General features: G+C 37.1%; 1 protein-coding gene, 1 long non-coding RNA gene and 1 pseudogene across 3 annotated transcripts in view; 2 read left to right on the top strand and 1 right to left on the bottom strand.

Moving 5' to 3' along the window:
- Positions 1 to 10,631, top strand: part of LOC122290372 — a 97,969-nt gene extending 87,338 nt beyond the window's left edge. For both annotated transcript variants that reach the window (XM_043098017.1, XM_043098016.1), the window contains exons 52-64: positions 129 to 310; positions 423 to 905; positions 1,829 to 2,006; positions 2,109 to 2,245; positions 3,881 to 4,007; positions 5,314 to 5,535; positions 5,609 to 5,968; positions 6,350 to 6,508; positions 6,595 to 6,870; positions 6,944 to 7,159; positions 7,277 to 7,329; positions 8,693 to 8,801; positions 9,765 to 10,631. In XM_043098017.1, the coding sequence (XP_042953951.1) occupies positions 129 to 310; positions 423 to 905; positions 1,829 to 2,006; positions 2,109 to 2,245; positions 3,881 to 4,007; positions 5,314 to 5,535; positions 5,609 to 5,968; positions 6,350 to 6,508; positions 6,595 to 6,870; positions 6,944 to 7,159; positions 7,277 to 7,329; positions 8,693 to 8,801; positions 9,765 to 10,112 (2,850 nt within the window). In that variant the 3' untranslated portion in view covers positions 10,113 to 10,631. The remainder of the gene's footprint in view (positions 1 to 128; positions 311 to 422; positions 906 to 1,828; positions 2,007 to 2,108; positions 2,246 to 3,880; positions 4,008 to 5,313; positions 5,536 to 5,608; positions 5,969 to 6,349; positions 6,509 to 6,594; positions 6,871 to 6,943; positions 7,160 to 7,276; positions 7,330 to 8,692; positions 8,802 to 9,764) is intronic.
- LOC122289350 lies at positions 10,412 to 18,900 on the top strand (annotated as a pseudogene).
- On the bottom strand, positions 16,402 to 18,196 carry LOC122290019. The gene is made up of 2 exons (XR_006236283.1): positions 16,720 to 18,196; positions 16,402 to 16,588 (listed from the first exon to the last, which is right to left on the bottom strand). It is a non-coding gene; the product is annotated as an uncharacterized LOC122290019 (long non-coding RNA).
- Positions 18,901 to 23,492: the final 4,592 nt, after the last annotated feature.

Genomic DNA, 23,492 nt, shown 5'->3' with positions numbered 1-23,492 from the left:
TTTTGCATTTGTAGAATCTTGTAATTGTATATTCATAGAAAATGCTATCCATAATTAGGATATATCTCTAATGATAATAGGATGATAATTGAGAACTTACATGGTTCTGTTTTTATAATGTATGCTAGGTCCGGTTAGAGGATACCAATTGGTCATTTCCTATTAAAGTTATAAAAGAAGATACCATTTCCCTGGTTTTGAGGAGGCACAATGGTACTCGGAGATTTTTGAGGACAGAAATCCGGGGCTATGAAGAAGGATCACGTTTTGTTGTTGTATTCCGTCTTGGGTCAACCAATGGTCCTATCAGGTATCTTCCCACTTGTGCTTGCCATATATAGTGCTTCACCCTGTATATTTGAAGTATATTCACACCACACACACATTACTCTGACTAACATATGAAATATTTCCTTGTATAGAATTGAAAATAGAGCACTTCACAAAACAATCAGCATTCGCCAATCAGGAATTAGTGAAGATGCCTGGATTCAGTTGCAACCTCTTTCAACCACAAGTTTCTGCTGGGAGGATCCATATGGCGAAAGATTTATAGATGCTAAGGTAGTTGGTAATGATATCAATTGTGTATGGAAACTTGATCTGGAAAGGATTGGGTTAGTTTCAGCAGAGGAGCAGGAACTACAGTTGAAGTTCCTAGTTTTCGAAATGGGTAATGTCAAGGTTGCTAGGTTCATGGAAGATGGGACACTAACTGGAATCTGGGGAAATTATCACATACAGAGCAAGATGCAGAATGATGCTGCACCCGTAGAGCTTATGATCGAGTTGAGAGTGTTTGGGGTGTCTGTTGTCGACCATATTCCAAAAGAGCTCTCCTACCTATACTTGGAGAGAGTTCTTATATCTTATTCGGCAGGCTATGATGGTGGGAAAACGAGCAGGTAACAGAATTTTATGCGTGCTTTAATCCTCTATCCTTTATTCTAGGCACCTAAAAAAGCCGTGCCTTATACTTCTTGGTCCTCGCAGTAAGCTTGCCGGTATTTTCACTGTGATTGAACTAAAAGAATCTATGGTACTTCTGCAAGATGTAGAACCCTGGGTTACTGATTTTACTACTTTTTTTTCTGCCCTTTTTGTATCTCAGTAGATTCTCTGAACTGGTGCTTTGGATGGTTCTGCAGTGAGGTGGACTGTCTCCCTATTGCAAATCTTCATAGGCTACCTTTCTTTTTGTTGCTTTTCAAATAATTATTATTGTCTATTAGATTATAAAAAAAAAAAAAAAAAGTGCTGATAAGTGAACACTGGTACATGTAGTTGTGAGAGTAGAGGCTAAGCAGCAATTGTTTGGAAGCTGAAAATTTTTCATTTTTGTCCTTCCTTTTTGCTTGACTGTTACTAGTCATTTGTTACTTTTTTTTTGTCGATATCTTCAAGCCACCAGTGCAAGCTTTTTTTGTGTTGGTCCATATTATCAAGAGGGAGCGGGAAGAGTTGAACCAGTGACCACCATTTCTCAGGCCTGGTCCCTGGCTGTGAGCCATCCCTAGGGATTAAGGCATTGCTGTGATTGTGGACTGCCTTTTGGGTTTCTTTCTTTCTTTTCTTTTCTTTTCTTTTTGTCCTAATGGTGAACTCTCTCTTCGATCTCTTTGATGAAAACATGTCTTTAATTAATATATTGCTTAATGAGAATTGGTAGATGAACTTTATAAATAAGTGGCCATGCTGTATATATAGACGCTCAGATAGCAATGAGATTATTACCTTCTAGCAGGTTAAGGGAATCCTTCAATAGTACTGTTTACAGCTCACTTTTCCCTCTTAATTGAAGCAAAAAATCTGTCTTTTGTTATATCAGGTTCAAGCTGATACTGGGTCATCTGCAGCTGGACAACCAACTCCCTCTGACACCAATGCCAGTGCTCTTGGCACCTGAGCAGACCTCTGATGTGAATCATCCAGTATTCAAGATGACTGTTACAAAACGCAATGAGAACACTGATGGCATCCAGGTCTACCCATATGTTTATATTCGGGTAATGCTTCATTAAAAAGATGTTCGGAATTATTTTTGTTCATGGTATAAATGAGAAGGTGCATATGTCCACCATATGACCAATATTATGTTGTCGCTATAGGTGACTGAAAAGTGTTGGAGGCTAAATATTCATGAACCAATTATTTGGGCGGTGGTGGATTTCTACAACAATCTTCAGCTAGATCGTATTCCCCAAAGTTCTAGTGTCACAGAAGTTGATCCTGAGATACGTTTTGAGTAAGAATCTTGTTTTCTTCCCTCCATTATCTACCAAAAGTGAAATTTTAATTGATTACCCAAAAAGATTATTCTGTTATGAAATTAAGTCAAAATTGTTGGCTGAGTGATGCCTAAGAAGCTATGTTGTTTGGTAAAATATCCAGCTCCTGCTTTAGTACTCATGATTTCTGTTTTATTATGTTTCTGTTTCATGTACGATCTCTTCTTCAAATCCCAATTTGTTTCTTTTACTATCTGAGACTTGCATAAGAACTAAAGTTGTCAAAATGAGTTACATGAGTGTGTTTATTATGTAAATGTAATTTTCCCAATTTTGTTATTTGTCATAATCAATGCCTTGATAAAAATTTTACAATTTTCATCTCTCTCTCTCTCTCTCTCTCTCTCTCTCTCTCATGGCATGCACTATATCATTAAGCTTTACCGGACCATGTTCTTTTCACCTGTGGTTATTTGTATGTTCTTTTTTAGCATAAGTTTAATAAAAAGAATTACAACATCTTCAATGCTTAATTAACTATAAGAAACTCATCTCCTTAGCAATGACACATCATTTGGCAGTGTTTTACTAGCATGAACTCATCATGTGAAAGTTGGACCATGCTGTAGGCAAGAGATGCTTCTGTTAACATTTTTGTATCACCAAACGGGTGATAGTAGCTCAAAAAATACGATTGTGTTTCTTAATATAGTATTGAAACGTATGCAACTTATGTTAAGAATACAGTTTTTTTTCTTTGATAAGTAGGATTACTTCTTTTTTTTAATAAGTAATAATCTTTATTGAATATGAAGAAACTAGGTAATGCCCAAGTACATAGGAAGTATACAAAGTGAGACACCTAGTTACATTCTAGTAGGCTATAAAGAAAATAGAAACTCATGAACATTCCCGCCCTTTAGAACAATAGCGGAAAACTATTGAAACAGAGAGAATACAAAAAAGTTCCATATTTCCCCCACTCCACGCTCCTTATCATTAAAGCACCTCTCATTCCTTTCTGACCATAGACACCACATTAAACACAAAGGTATCATCTGCCACACTGCTGCCAGTTGAGCGCTGTTGTGAGATCTATTCCAGCATGCAAGTACGTCCACCACACTCCTGGGCATAACCCATTTTAGCCCGGCTCTACTAAGGATTCCAGCCCATAACTCCCCAGCCACCTCACAATGTAAAAGCAGGTGATCTATCGATTCCCCACTCTTTTTACACATATAGCACCACTCCATGACAACCATACCTCGCTTTCTAAGGTTATCAATTGTTAAAATCTTCCCCTGTGCGGCTGTCCAGATAAAGAAAGCAACTTTAGAAGGTACTAACACCTTCCACATACTCTTCCACGGAAAGAAAGTAGGATTACTGTTTACTAAGTCATACTTCAACTGGTTGACCTATGAAGTCAAAAAGACCCGCATGTTAGAATCAGTGCCATTTTAAGCCATGATGCAAGAATATAGTGCATTCTGTCCCTTGTGCAACATGACAAGTGGTTTTTTAATTTGAAACTTTCTTAAAAAGTTGAGGATTGTTTTGGTTGTTCCAAAGTTTCAAGTCAAACAGTGACAAGATAATATTCTGTGATTAGAGTTGGTGATCTTATACCTTTATTCCTATTTTTTCAGCCTAATTGATGTCTCAGAACTAAGGTTGAAAGTGTCCCTTGAGACAGCACCAGCTCAGAGACCTCATGGGGTTCTTGGTGTGTGGAGTCCCATACTGTCAGCCATTGGAAATGCATTCAAGATACAGGTCAGGTGGCTAACCTATCTGGGGAACCAGATTGCTTCCATATTTCATTGCCAAATCCTACTGTGAAATTTATTAATGGGATGTAATCTGCTGTTCATGAGTATCTAATATGCAGTTAATTTGTTTAGACAAAAAGATATGCATAAGGCTTAGAAGATACCATTACTGTCTGTTGTGCTTTACATGCATTTTGGCCAGGAACTACTCAATCTAAACTATACATTCTGAATAATTGCTATTTAGTGGAAGCACTTTCTTCATTGTACTTCTGGTTGATGCCAGCATTCTTACCTACCATATCTTGTAGTATGACAAACATAAGTATTAAGACAATTTGAAAAGTGGAACTTGAAAGCTCAGACCTTTCAGCTAACCCCAGGCCCATGTAATTCCAATTATCTGAGGGAATTTTCTTTATCAGAAATATGAATCTGCTCTCTGTTACAGGTCTGCAAGAAGAAAAGTAAAAGGAGCCTGTAAATCCCAGTTCTTTTTCTTTATTTATTATGTATCCCTCTGGCCCGATCTATGTCTGTGTTTATTTATTAAAAGGGTTAGGGATATAGGAAAATGCTCAAGTAAGGACCTTCGCTTTCAGAAACTGGATGGATTGAGTATTTTGTTTCCAGGACACTTGGGAAGTGACTTAGATCTCCCTATTGCATCTGGAGTTTCAGCTGTATATACTCAAGACTATGATGGAACCAAGCTATTTTGTCTGCATGGCCTTCTATAGGATTAATGTGAAGATGGATTGAACTGTTTATTCCAACCACTACTGATATAGAAAGGGACAATTGGAGATACCTTATGTTATTGTTGCTGAGACTTCCAACATATAAATTGATACCAAAATCTTTGCTTATTTGATTTTTTATAACCTGGGGGCCTTATTAAAAAGATAAGAAGATGAACTCTTGAGGTGTCACTTATTCATAAAAAAGGAGCAAAACCCTAGTACACAGAAAGTATACAAGAGAAACAAAAAGATTAAAAAAAATAATATCTAGAATCCAAGAAATCCAAAACTCCCCCAACTTTGGAAAGCAAAAAAATCATAGTTGAGGTCCAATCATGGGAGAAACACATGAATAAAAACCTCAACTTCAGCATGGGTAGTTCTGCAATTTTCGCTTTCCTCTCTCCACAAATGCACCACATGATACACAATCCCAGAGAATGTTGCTATATGAACTTTAATATGGTATAGATATAAGTCTATGGCTACTTATAACACTGTAGTCCCTTTATTCCAGGTGTGTCTAAGTTTATAGCTTCTCATAACACTGTAGTCCCTTTACTCCAGGTGCATCTAAGGAGGGTAATGCACAGCGACAGATTCATGCGTAAAAGCTCCATTATCCCTGCAATTGGAAACCGAATCTGGAGAGATCTGATCCATAATCCTTTACATTTGATATTTTCAGTAGATGTGCTTGGTATGACAAGTTCAACATTGGCTTCTCTTGGTAAAGGATTGGCAGAGCTATCAACAGATGGGCAGTTTCTGCAATTACGTTCAAAGCAGGTAAAGTATTCTTATTCTTAGGCAGCAAGCTACAGAGTGTAACATAAACTGAAGGTGATTTGATTTGGATTAGGTATCATCAAGGAGAATCACTGGGGTGGGTGATGGGATTATTCAAGGAACTGAAGCTCTTGCACAAGGTTTTGCTTTTGGGGTGTCAGGAGTAGTGACAAAGCCTGTTGAGAGTGCCCGACAGAATGGTCTCTTAGGACTGGCTCATGGACTTGGACGTGCTTTCCTGGGATTTGTTGTGCAACCAGTGAGTGGGGCATTAGATTTTTTCTCATTGACCGTTGATGGAATTGGTGCAAGTTGGACCAAATGCTTGGAGGCCTTCACTAGTACAACCACCTTCCAAAGAATCAGAAACCCAAGGGCTATCCATTCCGATGGTGTTCTTAGAGAGTATTGTGAGAGAGAGGCCAGTGGACAGGTGCACTTCCGTTGCTTTTCAATTTATCACATTTAACTCATCAGTAGAGTATGAAGAATGCAAACAATTATGTACACTTCACTCCTATAGTTAGGCGATAATGAAATGACCTTTTATATTGTTCTTTAAAGTTGAGAGGTGCAATATATTGCTAATTAATATTCAGTGGCTTTAGAGTTCTGAAATTCTTATATTTGCAGTTCTTTTTTATTGGTAAAGAAAAAAAAAATAATTGCAAATATAAGAAGCATGGTTCGGAGAATGCTTGTCTGTTCATCAATTGTTTCATTTGGAAAATCTGTCAATAGAAGTATTGCGTGTATGTGTGTGTGTGTTCTGCATTTGTTTGTCACATATATTCTTTCATTTTCTGGTATCCAGATGATATTGTACCTTTCAGAAGCAAGTCGGCATTTTGGCTGTACTGAAATATTCAAGGAGCCTTCAAAATTTGCCTTGTCAGACTATTATGAACAACAATTTTATGTGCCTTATAACAGGATTGTTTTAGTGACCAATAGACGAGTCATGCTACTACAGGTTAGTGGAGTCTTGCTTGTTAATACCTTATAGATCGTTTTGAAGTTTTGTCTTTGATATCCATGCACTCTCCTGCTTTCATCTAGCGTCTGGCCCAGGACAAGTTGGATAAAAAACCTTGCAAGATCATTTGGGATGTGCCTTGGGAAGAGCTCATGGCAGTGGAATTGGCAAAAGCAGGAAGTAACCAGCCTTCTCACGTCATTCTCCATCTCAAAAATTTTAGGAAGTCAGAAAATTTTGTCCGAGTCATCAAGTGCAGAGTCGAAGAATCGGAGGGAAGAGAGCCCCAGGCAGTTAGGATCTGTGTGGTAGTGCATAAGATGTGGAAAGCATCTGACAGGAAAGGGGTCAAACTAAAGGTCAGTAGCATGCATAAAGCTTAATTCCTTCTGTGGATGTATATTGATATTTGGATGGATTTTCTACGCTCAGGTTCCTTCACGCGAGAGATACGTGTTTTTTGCTTGGAGCGAAGCAGATGGGAGAGAATTACCTTCTTCAAACAAAGCCATTGTGAAGTTAAGAAGGCTCTCATCAGATGGTTCCCCATCTGACGAGAGAAGATTTGTTAAACATGTTGTTAACTTTGTGAAGATCTGGAGTAGTGAACAAGAATCAAAAGGGCGTTGCACATTGTGCAAAAAACAGGTGTTCTATTGATTACCTTGCTTTCTTATTTCCTTTCAGAAGATGTATTACATTCTAAAAACTCTGCTGAAAAAAAAAAAAAAAAAAGAAAAAAACTGACATCTTTTGTTTTTTTAGGTATCAGAAGATGGTGGAATGTGTAGTATTTGGAGACCTATTTGCCCATATGGGTAATTACTTATGATATTGTGTTTTTTCAACTCGTTTTGGATTATATAGTCATTTTTCTTATTATTTAATAGTGACCATGATTGTTGCAAATTGTTTTTTTATATAAGTACTTTGTTGCAACTTGTTACAAGATTTTTGAGCATCTATATAGTTTGTAGTGCGCATATGATTTTTCGTTGGACACAACTCCTGTTTTAGGTGTTTCACTGAAAATCACCAGTTTAGATTTGCAAAAAAGACTCTTGGTTTTTAGTTCCAAAAGCTTCCTTGACATGCTTGATAAGCTGGAAAGGAACAGAATGTTCACATAATGCAAATGACCTTGAGTAATGCAGCTCAGGTGGTAGAAAGGCGTTGAGACTAGATCTTAGTTTCAAATCTTATTCTCATTTTTTGCCCCACCCCCAGCTCCACTGAATCCCTGACCGCTGAACGGGCAGACGGATTGTACAGCCCACCATCTGGTAATCCGTAACCCAAACCCCAAATCACAGATCCAAACACCAAATCATAGATCTAAATACCATTTCCCGGAACTAAACCTAAACTTCTCGATCAAAAAAAAAAAAAAAAGAAGCCTAGATCAGGAGGAGATAGCCATGCCAAGTCGTGGGTCTCCTCAGCCAAGCCATGCCATGAGTCTCCGTGGAGACCCACAGTCAAGCAGTGGCCATGGGTCTCTACAGAGACCCACAGCCAAGCAGTGACTGTGGATCTCTAAGGAGACCCACATCGAGGCAGTAGGCTTCACATGAAGAAGAGGATGAGAAGAAGAAGAAAAGGTGGAGTAGGAGGAGGGGGAAGGTGAGGGTGAGGGAGATGGAGGGGCAGAGGAAGAGGAAGAGTAGAGGAGAAAGAAGAGGGGAGAAGACGAAGAAATAGTGAGGGGTCTGCTGCTGAATCAAAATTAGGGGATGGAGGTAAAAATTAGGGTTTTTTACATTATATACCATACCGGGCAGGTGGGCTTCTTTATTTTATGTTTATAATCCCACCCACCCACCTACTAATACCAGGCATATTGTCCGCCGGTCTATCCCGGAAAAAGAATGTTTGTAGTTTTAGTTTTATTTTCACCTATAACTTGTGGACTTAACCTAGACAATATTAAAACTGTCAAATTTAAATCTTAACTACCTAACAAAAAAAATATTTAAATCATTTTCACCTATAACTTGTGGACTTAACCTAGACAATATTAAAACTGTCAAATTTAAATCTTAACTACCTAACAGAAAAAAATAATTAAATCTTAACCTTTCAACCATAAAATCTGACTTCATTTATACTTTTAGAACACCTTATGTTGCTAACATATTTGATATCATATGTGAAACTGAAAAATGGCTTGTTTCATTTCAGGTATGTCTCCATTGGGGATATTGCCCATGTTGGTATCCATGCTCCGAATGTTGCTGCTGTTTTTCATAATGTGGACAGATCGTTTGTACTTCCAGTGGGTTATGACCTGGTAAGAAATATGTGATCAATTGCATTGTGATAGATTGACCAACTATAATATGTTTGTCCTCTTAAGTGTCATTGAATGAACTTAAAGTCATATCCATTGCTAGTTTGATAATAATTTGCTGGCGATGACAGAAACGGTATTTTGTGAAAAGGTAAATGAAACAATATTACTTGGCAAAGAGAGTGAGTGCTTTTGTTTAGCCTTCTACACCAAAAAAAAAAAAAAAAAAAAAGAAGAAGAAGAAAAAAAAGTCTGGATTACATCAACATAAAGTGAGGAGCATATAGTAAACGGAACGTATGATGGGAATTTTGTAGCCAACCTTCCTATGCAATATATATGTGACGTTGCGGTTATTGTAGATTGACCTTGCTGCCTTTGCTCATATGGAGCTTCTTTTAACCATTAGTATGTCCTCTCCATATAGCCAGGTGACATGCTATACATGAGACACAATTTGGTTTGTTATGTGATGATCAATTGTCAAATCATATGTACAACCTTTAGGCTAAGCCGAAGTGAAGGTAGTAGATAGACTGAGGTGATCACTATTCGATGTCAGAAGGTTTGGCACATTGGTGGATATTGGACCAGAATTGTGATTGGCATACCAATGGAAGCAGTCATCACTTTTATAAACAATACGGAAAAAACTTCAGTCAATGTGATGGTCCGGGCACAGTACTGTCATCACATCGGGCTGAAGGAAAAGTTGAAAAGATCAAGTTTGTTCCCCGAGAACAAAATGTTAAGTTGAGGAAGAGCGAAGCCTAACTGCACTGAGCGCTAAGCTTTCCTTCACATCATAACTCTCAATAGACCTTTTTTCTTCCCAAGCAACCTCAATAGAGATTCGAGTTTGTTAAACACATGCCAAAATCCTTTTGTGTCTCACGTAGTGCAATTGGCAAGCAAATATTTGCATGATTTGGCAGATGATTTATCACTGGCATGTCTCCTTAGGTATGGAGGAACTGCTTAGATGATTACACAACTCCAGTATCAATTTGGCATCCACGGGCTCCGGAGGGATATGTTTCTCCAGGATGCGTCGCTGTTGCTAGTTTCACAGAGCCAGAGCCTGACTCAGTGTACTGTGTGGCCGAATCACTTGCTGAGGAGACGGTATTCGAGGAGCAGGAGGTTTGGTCTGCTCCAGAGTCTTACCCATGGGCTTGTCATATCTATCAAGTTCAGAGCGATGCACTTCACTTCGTCGCACTCAGACAAAGCAACGAAAATTCTGACTGGAAGCCCACAAGGGTTGTTGACGACCCCAAGCCTCGGTTGCAAACTTCTGATACTCGGTGAATTTTATCTTCCTATTTGTGATCGGCCCCTTTGGCTTTGGTCGTTAAGGGAAGGCCTCTGCCCTATGCATCTACTTTTATTCAGTATGTGCATTAATTGTAGTTTCTTCTGTCAATTTTGTCACAATGTCCGTGTGTTTAGTTTGTCCTGACAAACAAAATAATTCTTCTTCTTAAAGAACTCACCCTACAGAAAAAGTAGAGACAACATTTGTTTGAATAATCAATAATGTACAGCAGAGTGTAACGGTTTCGCCCCCTTTTTTCCAATTGGGGAGGCCGTGTTGGATAGATTGGTGAATGGTGAGCTTCCGAAAGGTGTCATAGGGGAACAGCAGCCATCATGAAAATTTGTACATCACTTTCAGAGACAGTTTTCTTGCTGTAAATGTCTGTCAGAACTTGTGTTTTCATGGTTTTGTATTTTTTTAATAATTTCATGAATGAATCAGTTAAACTGCTAAGCTTTCATGCTGGAGCAATATTTTTCTAATCTTTATCGGAGGACATTCTTGCTGTACTTCGTTTCAGCTCAATTAGCATCATATACCCACCCCTGCTTGCAAATGGGTGGAACCCAAAAACAATTGATACCTGCAGAATTAGTTGTCTGAGACAACACAATGTGTATCATGACTTAACCAGAATACTGCACAAAATTTTATTATTATTATTTTTTGTAAGTAATTTTTTTTATTACTGTGACATTTGGATTATTTTAAAAAAAAATTATATTATTAATAGAAAATTTCTATTTATAAGTCCATATTTTGACCCATTAAGACTCACCAGTGATGTGGAAAATACACAGGATTTAGACACACATTACAGCAAACTAATAGCTAGGGTGATGATGTTTTTACAAGTAATTGAAGTCCTCTTGGGTGATATACTCTACTCTCTTTGTGGAGCCCTTTGTGTACTCTTCCATGAAAACTTTGCTCCTCTTATTCGTTCCTTTATCGTCCTCTTCTCTACACGTTCTTGTTCTGTGTCTCTACCCAATACACATGTTGTCTTCTACTTGGCCCGAAATCAACCTTCTCATCTCTCAACTCTGATCTTCATGCTGCTGTTTATGCGTCCAATTTCCTGCTGGTTGGGAAGTTAGTTTCGGACAAGCCACTCAATTCCTAGGTTACTGAAAGATCTTATCAGCTATCTTTTTATATTTCTGGGCAAGAAAATATTGGGAGGAGGCGACAAGAGAGAGTTTTCCTACAAGAGCGTGATTATAATAACACAATATCCATTGTGAATTAGATAAAGATAGATTATATTTGCAGTATTATACTGTGCAAGCTCACTTCATTTGAAAAAAATTTAGTAAATATGATATCTACATAAATGATATTATTTTTTTAATGATAGATTTTACCCTTTTTTTTAAATAAGTATTCTAAATTTGCATATTTTAAATTTGTGACTAGCACTCCTCTTTCAAGTTTGAGGAAGTTGGTAACGTTGCAAGGATGATGAATCGGGTTTTCGAGTTGTTGTAGGTTGGCCCACATGGGTGGCCTTTTATAAGAGTAATGGCTAATCTTTATGGGCACCGTTCTTGTTACTATATCTATAGCATTGACGGGTCACCTCGCATTTCCACTGCATTTTATTATTTTCTTTCCAAAAACCTACATTATCATTTGATTAAATTAAGTGGTTTAATTTAGAAAATCTCACTGCCCTATATAAGGGTCTGGTTCTCAACTAATCTCTGAGGCAAAAGATGTCTCTGTTAGTAGATTTGTCACCTTCATCGTAGTGTCTTGTTTGCAAGGATTAGAGATCAACTAAGAGCAACCTACTTGTAGGATCTCCTAACAATGCCTTTCTCACTTAGGTTGAGGTCTTTTGGGGAGCCTTTTAACCTCTTGCTCAAGAGGATTAATTTAGAGAGATTAAATGCTGATAATATGGATTATTATCTTAAAAATATTATATTCTTTTATTATTTTTTGTACTTGAAGCAAAATTTTTAGACAATCCAAAAATATGAATAACCGGTAATCTTATTCTATTATAGTATATTATGTTATCAAGATTATTTACATAAACTTTATTTTTTAAGATCACGTTAACTTATAATAGGATTAAATATTTATATTTTAAATTTTATTAATTACTCATATTTGATTTTGATTATTTTCTAAGGGTAAAAAATGATTTTTTTTTTTAAATGAAGAAGAATTACTCTTATTTGATTGTGATTATTTTCCTTCCAAGAGTGGAAAATTTAATTTAATTATGTTTAAAATAAAAAAGGAAAGACACGTCTCGCGTCGGCAAAAGCATGTTATTCCAAAATATATATATATATATTATTTACAATATTGCCATCTCCCGCCATCACGCCCCACCCTCGACTTTATTCAACTACCATCCTCTCTCTCTCTCTCCTTTTCTTCTATTATTCATATAGCTAACGTACTCTCTGTCATACTCATTCTCTCTCTCTCTCTGTCTGTACATAAAATTGAGGGTCTGATCAAAGGCTTGATCTATGCCGCTCTCGGCCACGACAACAAGGATGAGGAGGAGGAGGAGCGGTCTAGATCCACTTGGGCCCAGGTTTTTTTTTTTGCCATCGGTCGTTTTTTTTTTTTTTTTTTTTTTCCACAGTTGGAGACCAGCGATCACTGACCAGCGCTGAAATTCGTAGGTTGTGTCTGGAGAGCCGGATCAGGGTGAAGAGGGCTCTGATCGACTTCATGCTTATACTCAGAACCGGCCGAGCAGACAGGTTTGTTGAATTCGATTTCTGATATTTACGGTGTGGAATTTGAGTGTAAATGGAAATGGAAATGTGGTTTTGCAGGAAAATAGTGAATTTGGGAATGAGGAGTGGGATGTCTCGGGTTCCAGACTGTCGAGGCGGCCTCAAAAGGTGATTTAGTTTTTGTGTGTGTTTTAGTGCTCTCGTTTTGTGGGTCTTAACTGTAGTCTGGGAATTTGCTGCGATTTGTGTTGTAGTATTTTGATTAATTCGAGTGGTGTTAAGTTGTGATATCTTCAGGGTTTAGTCATAATGTGCAAAATAGCCAACAAGTTGGTGTAGTCTCCCTCGACACCGACCCAATTGGACTCGATCCCTTTGTCTCAAAAAGAATGGTCTCGATCTTCTCATTGGGAGATTTTTTCCTGGTGTTGATCTCTGTAAAATCATTTTTTATTCAGAATTTCCTGGTGACAACAGGCAGATAAGGACTCTAGTCTTATTTTAAACACCTATTTGTGCTTCTATGTTTAAATGCGTTTGATCATTAAAAGGACTCTTTGTTCTCCATTCCTGCTATGCTATCATTAAGAATAATGATTTGAAAGGTCAACCTGCCTTTATATTGAGTATTAATTCATGATATAAGTCGTCCTCCTTTTAACTTGTAAACGCTTCTGTGATCTCTTCACAATATGAATGATCGGTACAATATATTAATACAGACTCTGCATGAGGGACAAGAAAAGTTTGAAGATGTTGAGCAACATGGTTGTTAGATTACCATTTATCCAAAAGCTTAATTTGATAGGAATAAGTAAATTTAATCTTTTAACTTATATTCTAACACTCTCCAGTCTCCCCCATGTCTGGGTCAAAATCCCCTCAATAAATGGACCTGATACATGAATTATTTAATTGAAATGGGGTGAAGTGTGAAGCTAAATTGAATAACTGAATTTATATTCTAATAATGGTTATGACCAAAACGTTGAGACAAAGAGGTTGATTTGGTTAATTCTCCTATTATGAAGAAATATGATGGAATTTTCTTTTAAGACTTTGAATTATTTATGGTGGGACTGAACTCTTCTTACAGGAGAATGACGAGGAGAAGAATGGTGGTTGGAAGACTGTCAGTGAAAAGCCTTGAAAGCAGTCACACAAGGTTTTTTTTTTTTCCCCTTGTTCAACTCATCGCCTTTCAAAAACACAGTAAAATTGATCTTGGTCCCAATAGATGATTTTGGGCAGTGTCGTCTATTCTCTGTTCACTTCTTTATGGCACTATTCTTATCTAGTTCCATTGTAGTTAGCATTACAAACCTTTAGGACTGTATGTGTGGATCTAAAAAAAAATGTGTTTTGTTTTATAGAGAGAGAGAGAGAGAGAGAGAGAGAGAGATGAAAATGAATTTTGGGTAGAAAATTGGACATATTACCTACCACTGAACAATTTTGAAATAGTATAAGATATATTTGAGAAACTTGGATTCACTATTCACAATCAATTGTGTAGGATCAATATTCTTCATAACAAGAAAGTCTGAGAAGATTTACTTGTATCATCAATTTCTAACTGATTCACTTGATCAACCTATTGACAGATTCAGATGGATCAGTGGCATGGATACAAACGTGCTCCCACTGAGCAAGAATACTTTGATGAGGTTGAAAATGGTGCTTATTTAGAGCCCACGGAAGAGGAACTTGCTGACCTGTCACATGCTTGCAACAAGCTTTGGGAACTTGATATAAACCGTCTGGTACCTGGTAAGGACTATGAAATTGACTGTGGAGACGGGAAGAAGGTCTTTTTGGGATATGGCACAAGGAAGCCTATTTAGCTGGGTGAATGAAAATATATTCCAGAGACGTACTTTTTCTCGTTTCTGTTCTCTCCTAGACAATTATAACCCAGACGAAGGGTGCAAAGAGGTTGTCTCGTCTGAAGAGAGGCAAGAGCAAGCTTCATTCATAGAAGAAATTAGTAGAACTGCACCAGTCAAATATCTTCACAAGTATCTCTCATCCAAGGGTATATCTGAGAACTATCAAAATTTTGAAAGTATGATGACTAGTCTCTGGTTTGACCTCTATGGACGAGGTGGTACATCTGGTTCCTCTTCCGCATTTGAACACGTATTTGTTGGAGAAATCAAGCAGTGTGGTGAAGAAGAAGTTTCTGGCTTCCACAACTGGCTCCAGGTGTGTGTCTTGCTACTCAGCTTTTCCTATGTCTGGTGTAGTGGGTTGAGGGGAGTTGAATGGTGTAGTAGGTTGGAGCACTGTTGATACAGTTTACATATGAACATAATAAAGGATCAACTCCTATGAAAATATGCCTACAGGCTGTATGAAATCTCCCAGCTAATACTATTGCTTTGTTGTCAATTTCACAAATTCAATCTAAATACGTTGATTATAAAGTAGCTTTTGATCTTCTCTGAAGTTGACTGTAGTTAAGCCCCTTAAAGTTTATGCACTCGTTAAGTTTACTCTAGGAATTAAGGGTGAGTTTTAATCTTCCTAGTTTTTTTATCTCTGTTTTTTCCAGTTTTACCTAGAAGAAGATAAAGGCAGGGTTGATTATCACGGTTACATTTTTCCCCGAAGACGTGGGCAAATTGTAAGTGACATATATATCCTTTCCTTCCATTTTTTTGCTGAGAAAAATTCAAGTTAGTTGAAGATTATAGAAGCTAAGAAAAGAGAGAATATGAAAGGTGGAACCAGGTTATCATAAATAGAATAGACCTAGAACCTGGGTTTCTTCTCTAGCTAATATATTAACATCCAGAATAAGAAGTTAAATAATCGCCCTCATAATATAGAATACTACAAACACAAACGCAACCCTCCAGCATTAGACACAAAGAATCTTGTAAACTACTAATATAGGAGACTCTCAAGGTGACTGCATGATCTGAGTTGCTGTGTTAACTACAAACGCCATGGTTGGACGAGTATGATACAAATAAATTAATCTGCAGAGAGAACTGCTACAGCCACAAAGATTTCTCAAAAGTAAACAAGCAAACTAGCATGATTTCATATGATACGTTAAATCTATTTTTTTTTTTTTATAAGTGATACGTTAGATCTATTTTACAATAAAATTAATTTTACATACCATATAAATTTGTAGATTTTCTTTTGTGAAATTCCTTTATAGATATTAATATCTGCATTTATCCACGGGAGTACTCCATCTTCTCCTAACTTTTCATCTTGCTCTACCTGGTTATTGAGTGCTTTACAACTAAGTAATGGTTATATTTAGGCCTGAACAACAGCCCAACCCAATCAAAATTTGGCCCGACCCGTTGTGGTCCGCAACCTAGGACCAGCACAGAATGACCCGACCCGACCCGCATCATTCGGGTCGGGTTAAATCTACGATTTTTTTTTTTTTTTTTTTGGAACCCCGTTTCCAGCCCCTTTCTCATTAAACATTACATCCCAGGCCATCTTACATTCCATAGCCATCCATAACATAAACAATAAAAAATAAACATGAATATAATGACTATATATATTATGATTCATAGAAAATAATACAGTCCTTTTAAACAAATTCATGAACTAAAAATAAACATGAATATAACATCCAGCCTTTCTCACAAATCCATTCATCTATCCACTACATTACATCCCATAGGCCATCCATAACATAAACAATAAACAATATAGAATGTGTAGACCATAAGCCTTAAGTCACTCATCATCAACATAAATAAAGCTTGATTGGGGATCAAATTCTGAAAAAAAAAAAAAGAAAAAAAGATTATTAAATTATATAAAAATAAACATTATGAAATATAAGCTGTACTGTTTATAACAATGGAAGACAAAAACAACAAAACTAAAAATGGGGTCATGATACTCGAACCTCTATCACAACAGAAACCTGTTATGTTTGATGTGGATTGACCAAAATCAAATCTTGTTATGCTATGAATTCAAATTGATAACCCAAATCTCATAATGATGATTACATTAATTGTATCTTATTAATTTGGTTTTGATACTAATTTAATTAATGAGTACAGAACAGAACATTAAGGTAAAAGCAATTAATAGGAGTAATTAATTATTAAGAATTCCTGTAATGCATTTATTTTGTAATCCTAACTTATACCATTCAGATTCTAAAGATATAACTTATACCATTCCTGAAATGAATCATGCTATCATTTTCATTCTTAAAGACAAAATGGAGAAGTGGGTAGCTCCCTGTTCATGGCAGAAATAAGTACCCTAGGATATTTACTTAAACCCAATCCAATGCATCTGTCCTCCAAAAGGAGTATGATTTCTAGAGTACGAAGTAAGCAGCAAGAACCCTTCAATTCAAGAAATCATTCACCCAAATCTTTGTGCAATTACATCCTATAAGAAAAAAAACCCCCCACATCCATTTAGATCTCTAAATTTAATACTGTAAATTGGCCTTAAATTATTCCCTCTGCCAGGAATATTCCAGCCATTAACCAAAAGAATGTATAAAACAAAGCAATGGGGAAAAATTCAACAACCCTCCAAAAAGGACGATACTTTCCAAAAATAGTTCACATTAATCTTAACCAATAATGGCGAAAATTCAGCAACCATCCAAAAAGAAAAAACCCAACATCCTTTTTAACCAATTCTTATACTAATAATAATATCTCAGGGCATAATAGAAAGGCTGAAGAGAAAAATCGATAAAACTTGGGCCTCCTCAATTACAGATTTTCCATTTTTAGGAAACATTATCAAAGAAAACTAGAAAATGATTAAGATTTTCTTATCACCACCGCAATTACAGCCCAACAAATCCGAATATAAAAATACACACAACAGAAGGTTATTTGCTAGCAAATGAGATTATTAATTTCTGTGTAGGTCTGTATTGGGGTTATGAATCATGATGCACAGGTATGGCCTTGTGAATAAATTATGAGTTGATCTGAAGGGTTTTATGAAAAGGAACATACCTCCGTCTTGGAGAGTCGAGACCCACGCCGAAGCTGATCTTGGAGCTGCGGCCGAAGAGAGAGAGTGAGAGTGAGAGAGAGAGAGACCCACGCCGCCGTCTGTGTGTGTGTGTGTGTGAGAGAGAGAGAGAGAGAGAGAGAGAGAGAGAGAGAGCGAGAGAAATAGAGACCCACGGTGATGAGAGAGGTCGAGAGAGAGAGAGAGGGGGGGCTATGTTGAAGACGGAGGGAGTTGGAACTTGGGACAGATGGGATACGGGTTGGTTCTTTAGCTGCGGTTTCGCCCGTATAATTCTTCAGACGACCCACTTAAATTGTAACCCGGCTTTTATCGGGTGGATCTGATCGGGTCAATCGGGTCAATCGGTTTATAAATATATCTGCACACCCCTAGTTATATTAAGTACATACTTTTATATACAGATAAATTAACCTCGTCTTGATTTGATTAACCAAATCCACTGCAATATATATTCTCAATATTACCAATATGATGAATCAGATCCACTTAAAAATCAACCTCGTGATTCTGACAGTTATGAAAATGAATGTGTTGCCTTACATATACGATGACTGGTAAGTTATCCAGGAAATAGCCAGAAATAGAATAGCTCACACTTACTACGATGGATGGGGAACAGATCTCGATAGAAAAATTGGAGATGATCATGGGGACATAAATTGTTTAACAATTTTTTCTGTTACCTATTCCAACCTGCAGCCAGACTCCGACACCCAGTTGCTTACAATTCAGTTTGAATGGAATGGGATTCTTAAATCCGTATCAAGCACTTTGGTTGGAGTGAGCCCAGAATTTGAAATTGCATTATATACCCTATGTTTCTATATGGGCGGAGAGGACAATCATATTCAGTTGGGTCCATATCCCGTTAATATCAAGTGCTGTCGTCTTGGAGACAAAATAGGGTCTGCATTTCCTGTTGCAGATTGTTGAATATCTGTTGGCAGAATCCAGTTAAATATTTGTCTGCATAGGCATGACTTACATGCAGGAGAATACATGTATCAATAAGAGAGTTTTGGGAGTGTATGAGAAAAGTTTATGATGGAATCCATTAGTTTTATGGATGATTGATTTGTTTGATTTAACTGAAACCTAAAGGAAAGGAATTGATCCATTAATATTGAAAAAAGATGCTGCTGCATTATCTGCTTTTTAATCCCACTAAAAAAGCATTTATATATACAGCACTACGTCCAAGTTAACGTACATGTCTTGGTGCGGCACTTGAATTCATGCTGCTTTCTCATTTTGTATTATCTTATTGGCATTAATTTGTGGCATTTAACAGCTAGGGAAATGGTTTATTCTTTGATGCTTTTGGGATATGTAACGTTCTTGATCACAAGAACACTACTATGCCACCTCCAAGAACACAGAATTCCAAAAACTCAAAAACTGAAGAACAAAACTCAAGCAAGAAAGAGAGACAACTCACAGAATGAACAAAACGCAAGATTCCATTCATGAACCTTGACAGAGAACTTTTGAGAAGTTCTCAACCTCCAATTCACAAACTTCAAAATGATAAAATGATCTTTACAAGAATTGGCTTCTACTTTCATACTTGCATGGCCATGAAATACAATACAATCAATCAAAAATCACCGTTTAACTAAAGTCTTGAAAGGCAGGAACTAAAACTCAAAACGAACTTCATATTCCTCCATTCCACTTAAACGACTTACAACACACTCATTATTAAAGGGACTTCTAACACCAAAGCTGCATGTCGTAACCTTTCAGCCTTCATACTTTTAGAAGCCGTTAAAGTCGTTAGTCCCCTTCAAGAGACTTACTACTTCACTGCATCTATTATCCCAGCCACTCACTGACCAACCACCATCAATCCTATTCCTTTTCAAGCCTTGCCCCCAACACCCATGACAATCCCTTCCTCTTCAAGGCCTTGCCCCGAGGCACCCGTCACATATTACAAAACAATGCCTACCAGATGTGGATACAAAATTTTAACTTGTACAACAATTCCCATGAACTATCTTCCATTTCAGCTCCCACCCATTTAACCAAACCTCTGTAACAGCATGATTCCCAATCTTTTTCATTCTTCTATCAATGAACTCCTTTTACTTAGGTTGAAAACATCCCTCACTGTCAACTGGTGGTAGAGTAGGCAAAGGAGAAATTTGGTCTCCTATTTTTTTCTTCAAGCATGATATAGGAAACACATGATAGATTTTTTATGAGACTGTCAAATCCAACTTGTAAGATACTATGCCAATCTTCTAAATGATCTGGAAAGGACCATAATACCTTGGAGCAAGCTTCATTTTATGTCTCATGGCAACTGATTTCTGTCAATAGGGCTGCAACTTAAGGAAAACCCAATCTCCAACTTGAAAAATTCCCCCAGACCTCTTCCTGTCTGCATAGAGCTTCATTCTATTTTGAGCCTTTTTTTTCAAATTCTCCTTCAAGAAGCACATAATCTGCTCCCTAGTCTTCATATGCTGATCTATAGCAACATTGGCAGTAGTCACAACTACATAAGTCAGTAACCTTGGTGGATGCATGTCATACAAGGCATGAAAATGTGAGAGACCAGTCGAGGAATGCACAGTAGTGTTATAACACCACTCTTCCATAGGCAACCAAGAAGACCAACTTTTAGGTTTCGACCACAACAACCTCGTAAGTATGCCTCAACAGTTTTATTCAAGGCCTCAACTTGACCATCAGACTGAGGATGGCAAGCTGAGCTCATAGCCAAAGTTGTTTCCTGCATCCTGAAAAGTTCTTTCCAAAATGAATTGGTAAACACCACATCACAATCAAATACTATAGTCTTAGGTAAGCCATGAAGCTTGAACACCCCAGAAAAAAAACACCTCTGCCATTTTACATGCTGTATAAGGATAAGCTATTGGGAAACAATGACCAAACTTGGTCAATCTATCAACCATAGTTAAAATAACTGACATACCAAAAGAAGGCAATCATTCAATGAAATCCATGGCTATGTCAAGCCAAGGATTTTGAGGAACAGGCAAGGGTTGAAGTAACCCTGCTAGAAGTACATTCTCACTTTTATTCACTTGGCAAATTTGGCATTCTTTCACTAACTTCTTAACATCTCTCCTCATGTTAGGCCAATAAAAATCTAACTTGGCTTTTTGTAAGGTTTTATGATACCCAAGGTGGTGAATAAACTGCAATTACCTTTTTCTGAAGTGAAGAACCATGAACAATAACAAGTTTTCCTTTCTTGAGCAATAAACCTTGTTGCAAGGTAAATTTTGTAGAAGCTTGTCTACCATGTTGCCAGGCAACCACCAAGTCAGAAATTTCAGTAGAAACTGTATAACTATCCCTCAATTCGGTCAACCAAACAAGAGTGGGAAAAAAAAAAAGGGCTAAAGTAGCTGAGTCCTTCTCCATTTTTCTAGAAAGTGCATTAGCCACCTTGTTATCTCTTCCCTTCTTATATTCTACTTGAAAGTTATAACCCATAAGCTTTCTAATCCATTTCTATTGAGCTTCAGTTGCTATCTTCTGTTCAAGCAAATGTTTTAAAACTTGCTGATTTGTTTTAATCTTTAAAGTCTAACTGAGCAAATGAGGCCTCCATTCCCAAACTGCACATAAAAGTGCCAAAAATTCCTTTTTATATGTGGAAAGCAACAAAGCCTTCCCTTTAAGAGCTTTACTAAAGAAAGCTATAGGCTGGTTATCTTGCATTAACACAACCCCTAACCCTACTCCTGATGCATCACACTTTATAGTGAATTCTTTGATAAAATCTGGCAACTTTAAAACAGTTGGATTAGACATAGCATTCTTCAACAATTTAAAGGCTTCTTCAGCTTCAACTGACCATTAGAAACAATTCCTTTTTAATAATACTGTCAATGGAGTAGCTATCAACTCATAATTCTTTATAAATTTTCTATAATAGGCCCCCCTCAATGCTTTTACCGTTTTAGGAATAGGCCATATTAGTGGATTATATTTATTTAAATTAATTCCAATGTTTATCTAAGTAATTCCTATGTTTATCTATGCATTTTGGGTATAGACAGATTTGTACATTTGTATAGGATTTATAGGATGGGAAACATATCTTATCCAAGATTTGAATCCCTTCAAGATAGGAAGTCAGATCTCGAATTTAGATAAGTATGGGAAACATATCTTATCCAAGATTTGGATCCCTTTAAGATAGGAAGTCAGATTTCAAATTTACTATCTTTGTAATCTATTTTTTGCTATTTATGGATGAGAAGAAAGAGGAGGAGATTCATTCAACAAAAATAAAATTGCTATGGTATCATAGCACTAGGTCCTAGTTTTTTTTTTTTTCCCTAATTCTAAGATTTTTTTTTGGTTAGGGTTTTTCTGTTTCCAGCGTTGTGGCTATTTTTTTCTCTAGTCTCAAGGGTTGCAACTAGGGTTTCTTATATATCATGTCTTCTGAAATTAGATATTCTCTTCTAGTTCGATTCAATCGAAAGAATTATGCTGCGTGGTCTTTTCAGTTTCAATTTTTGGTGAAAGGGAAGGAACTTTGGGGTCATATTAATGGGAGTAGTGTGGCACCAGAGGACAAAGATCAGCAGGCTTCTTGGGAAAGCAAGGATGCCCGACTCATGTCTTGGATTCTTAGATCTGTTGATCCCTATATTATCTTGAATTTACGCTCATTCAAGAATGCTTGTGATATGTGGAATCATCTCAAGCGACTATATACTCAGAATAATGCAGCTAGGAGATTTCAACTTCAACTAGAGATGTCAAATTTCTCTCAAGGAGCTCTCTCTGTGTAGCAGTTTTATTTTGGTTTTTGTAACTTGTGGGCTGAGTATACAAATATTGTATACACATCAATTCCAGTAACAAGTTTGGCCGATATTCAAGCTGTTCATAAAGCAAGTATGCGGCATAGTTTCTTATGAAACTAAGGCCTGAATATGAATTTATTCAAGCTAATCTGATGAACCGAGATCATGTGCCTCCACTTGATATGTGTTTGGGAGAAATATTTCGAGAGGAGCAAAGATTGATGACTCAAACAACAATGGAACAAGCTACTCTAGCTCCTGTGGCATATGCAGCTCAAGGAAAAACCAAAGGGAGGGATTTGAGCACTACTCAATGCTATAGTTGCAAAGGTTATGGGCATATCGCTGCAAATTTCTCTAAGAAAACTTGCAACTATTGTGAGAAGTAAGGACATATCATCAAGGATTGCCTGATACATCCTCCACGTCGCCAAGAAACTGCCTATTCAGTTGTTGCTGAGGCTACTAATGCTGCTAGTTCTACCTTGGCCACTTCCTCTCAGGTTCTAGCTTCCACTTTTCAAAATCCCACCTCTATTACACCAGAAATGGTACAACAAATGATCATCTCAACTCTTTCAGCTTTTGGTATTTCAGATAAAACCAAATTTGCCTCTAAACCTTGGTATTTTGATTCTGCCACCAACAATATGACAAGTGCCTCTCACTCTCTTGTTAATATCTCACCATATGCTGGTCTACTAAAAATTCACATGGCATATGGTAGTTCCCTACCTATCACTGCCGTAGGTGATATTTTTGCTTCCTTGAAAAATATTTTGGTGTCTCCTTCATTAAATACCAATCTGATTTCTATTGGCCAATTAGTTAACAGCAATTGTAGGGTGTCATTCACTTCTTCTGG

This window comes from Carya illinoinensis, chromosome 12, assembly GCF_018687715.1.
Source record: "Carya illinoinensis cultivar Pawnee chromosome 12, C.illinoinensisPawnee_v1, whole genome shotgun sequence".
NCBI classification, from domain to species: domain Eukaryota; kingdom Viridiplantae; phylum Streptophyta; class Magnoliopsida; order Fagales; family Juglandaceae; genus Carya; species Carya illinoinensis.
Note: the sequence above shows the minus strand (reverse complement) of the source record. Positions and strands in the feature narration are given on the sequence as shown.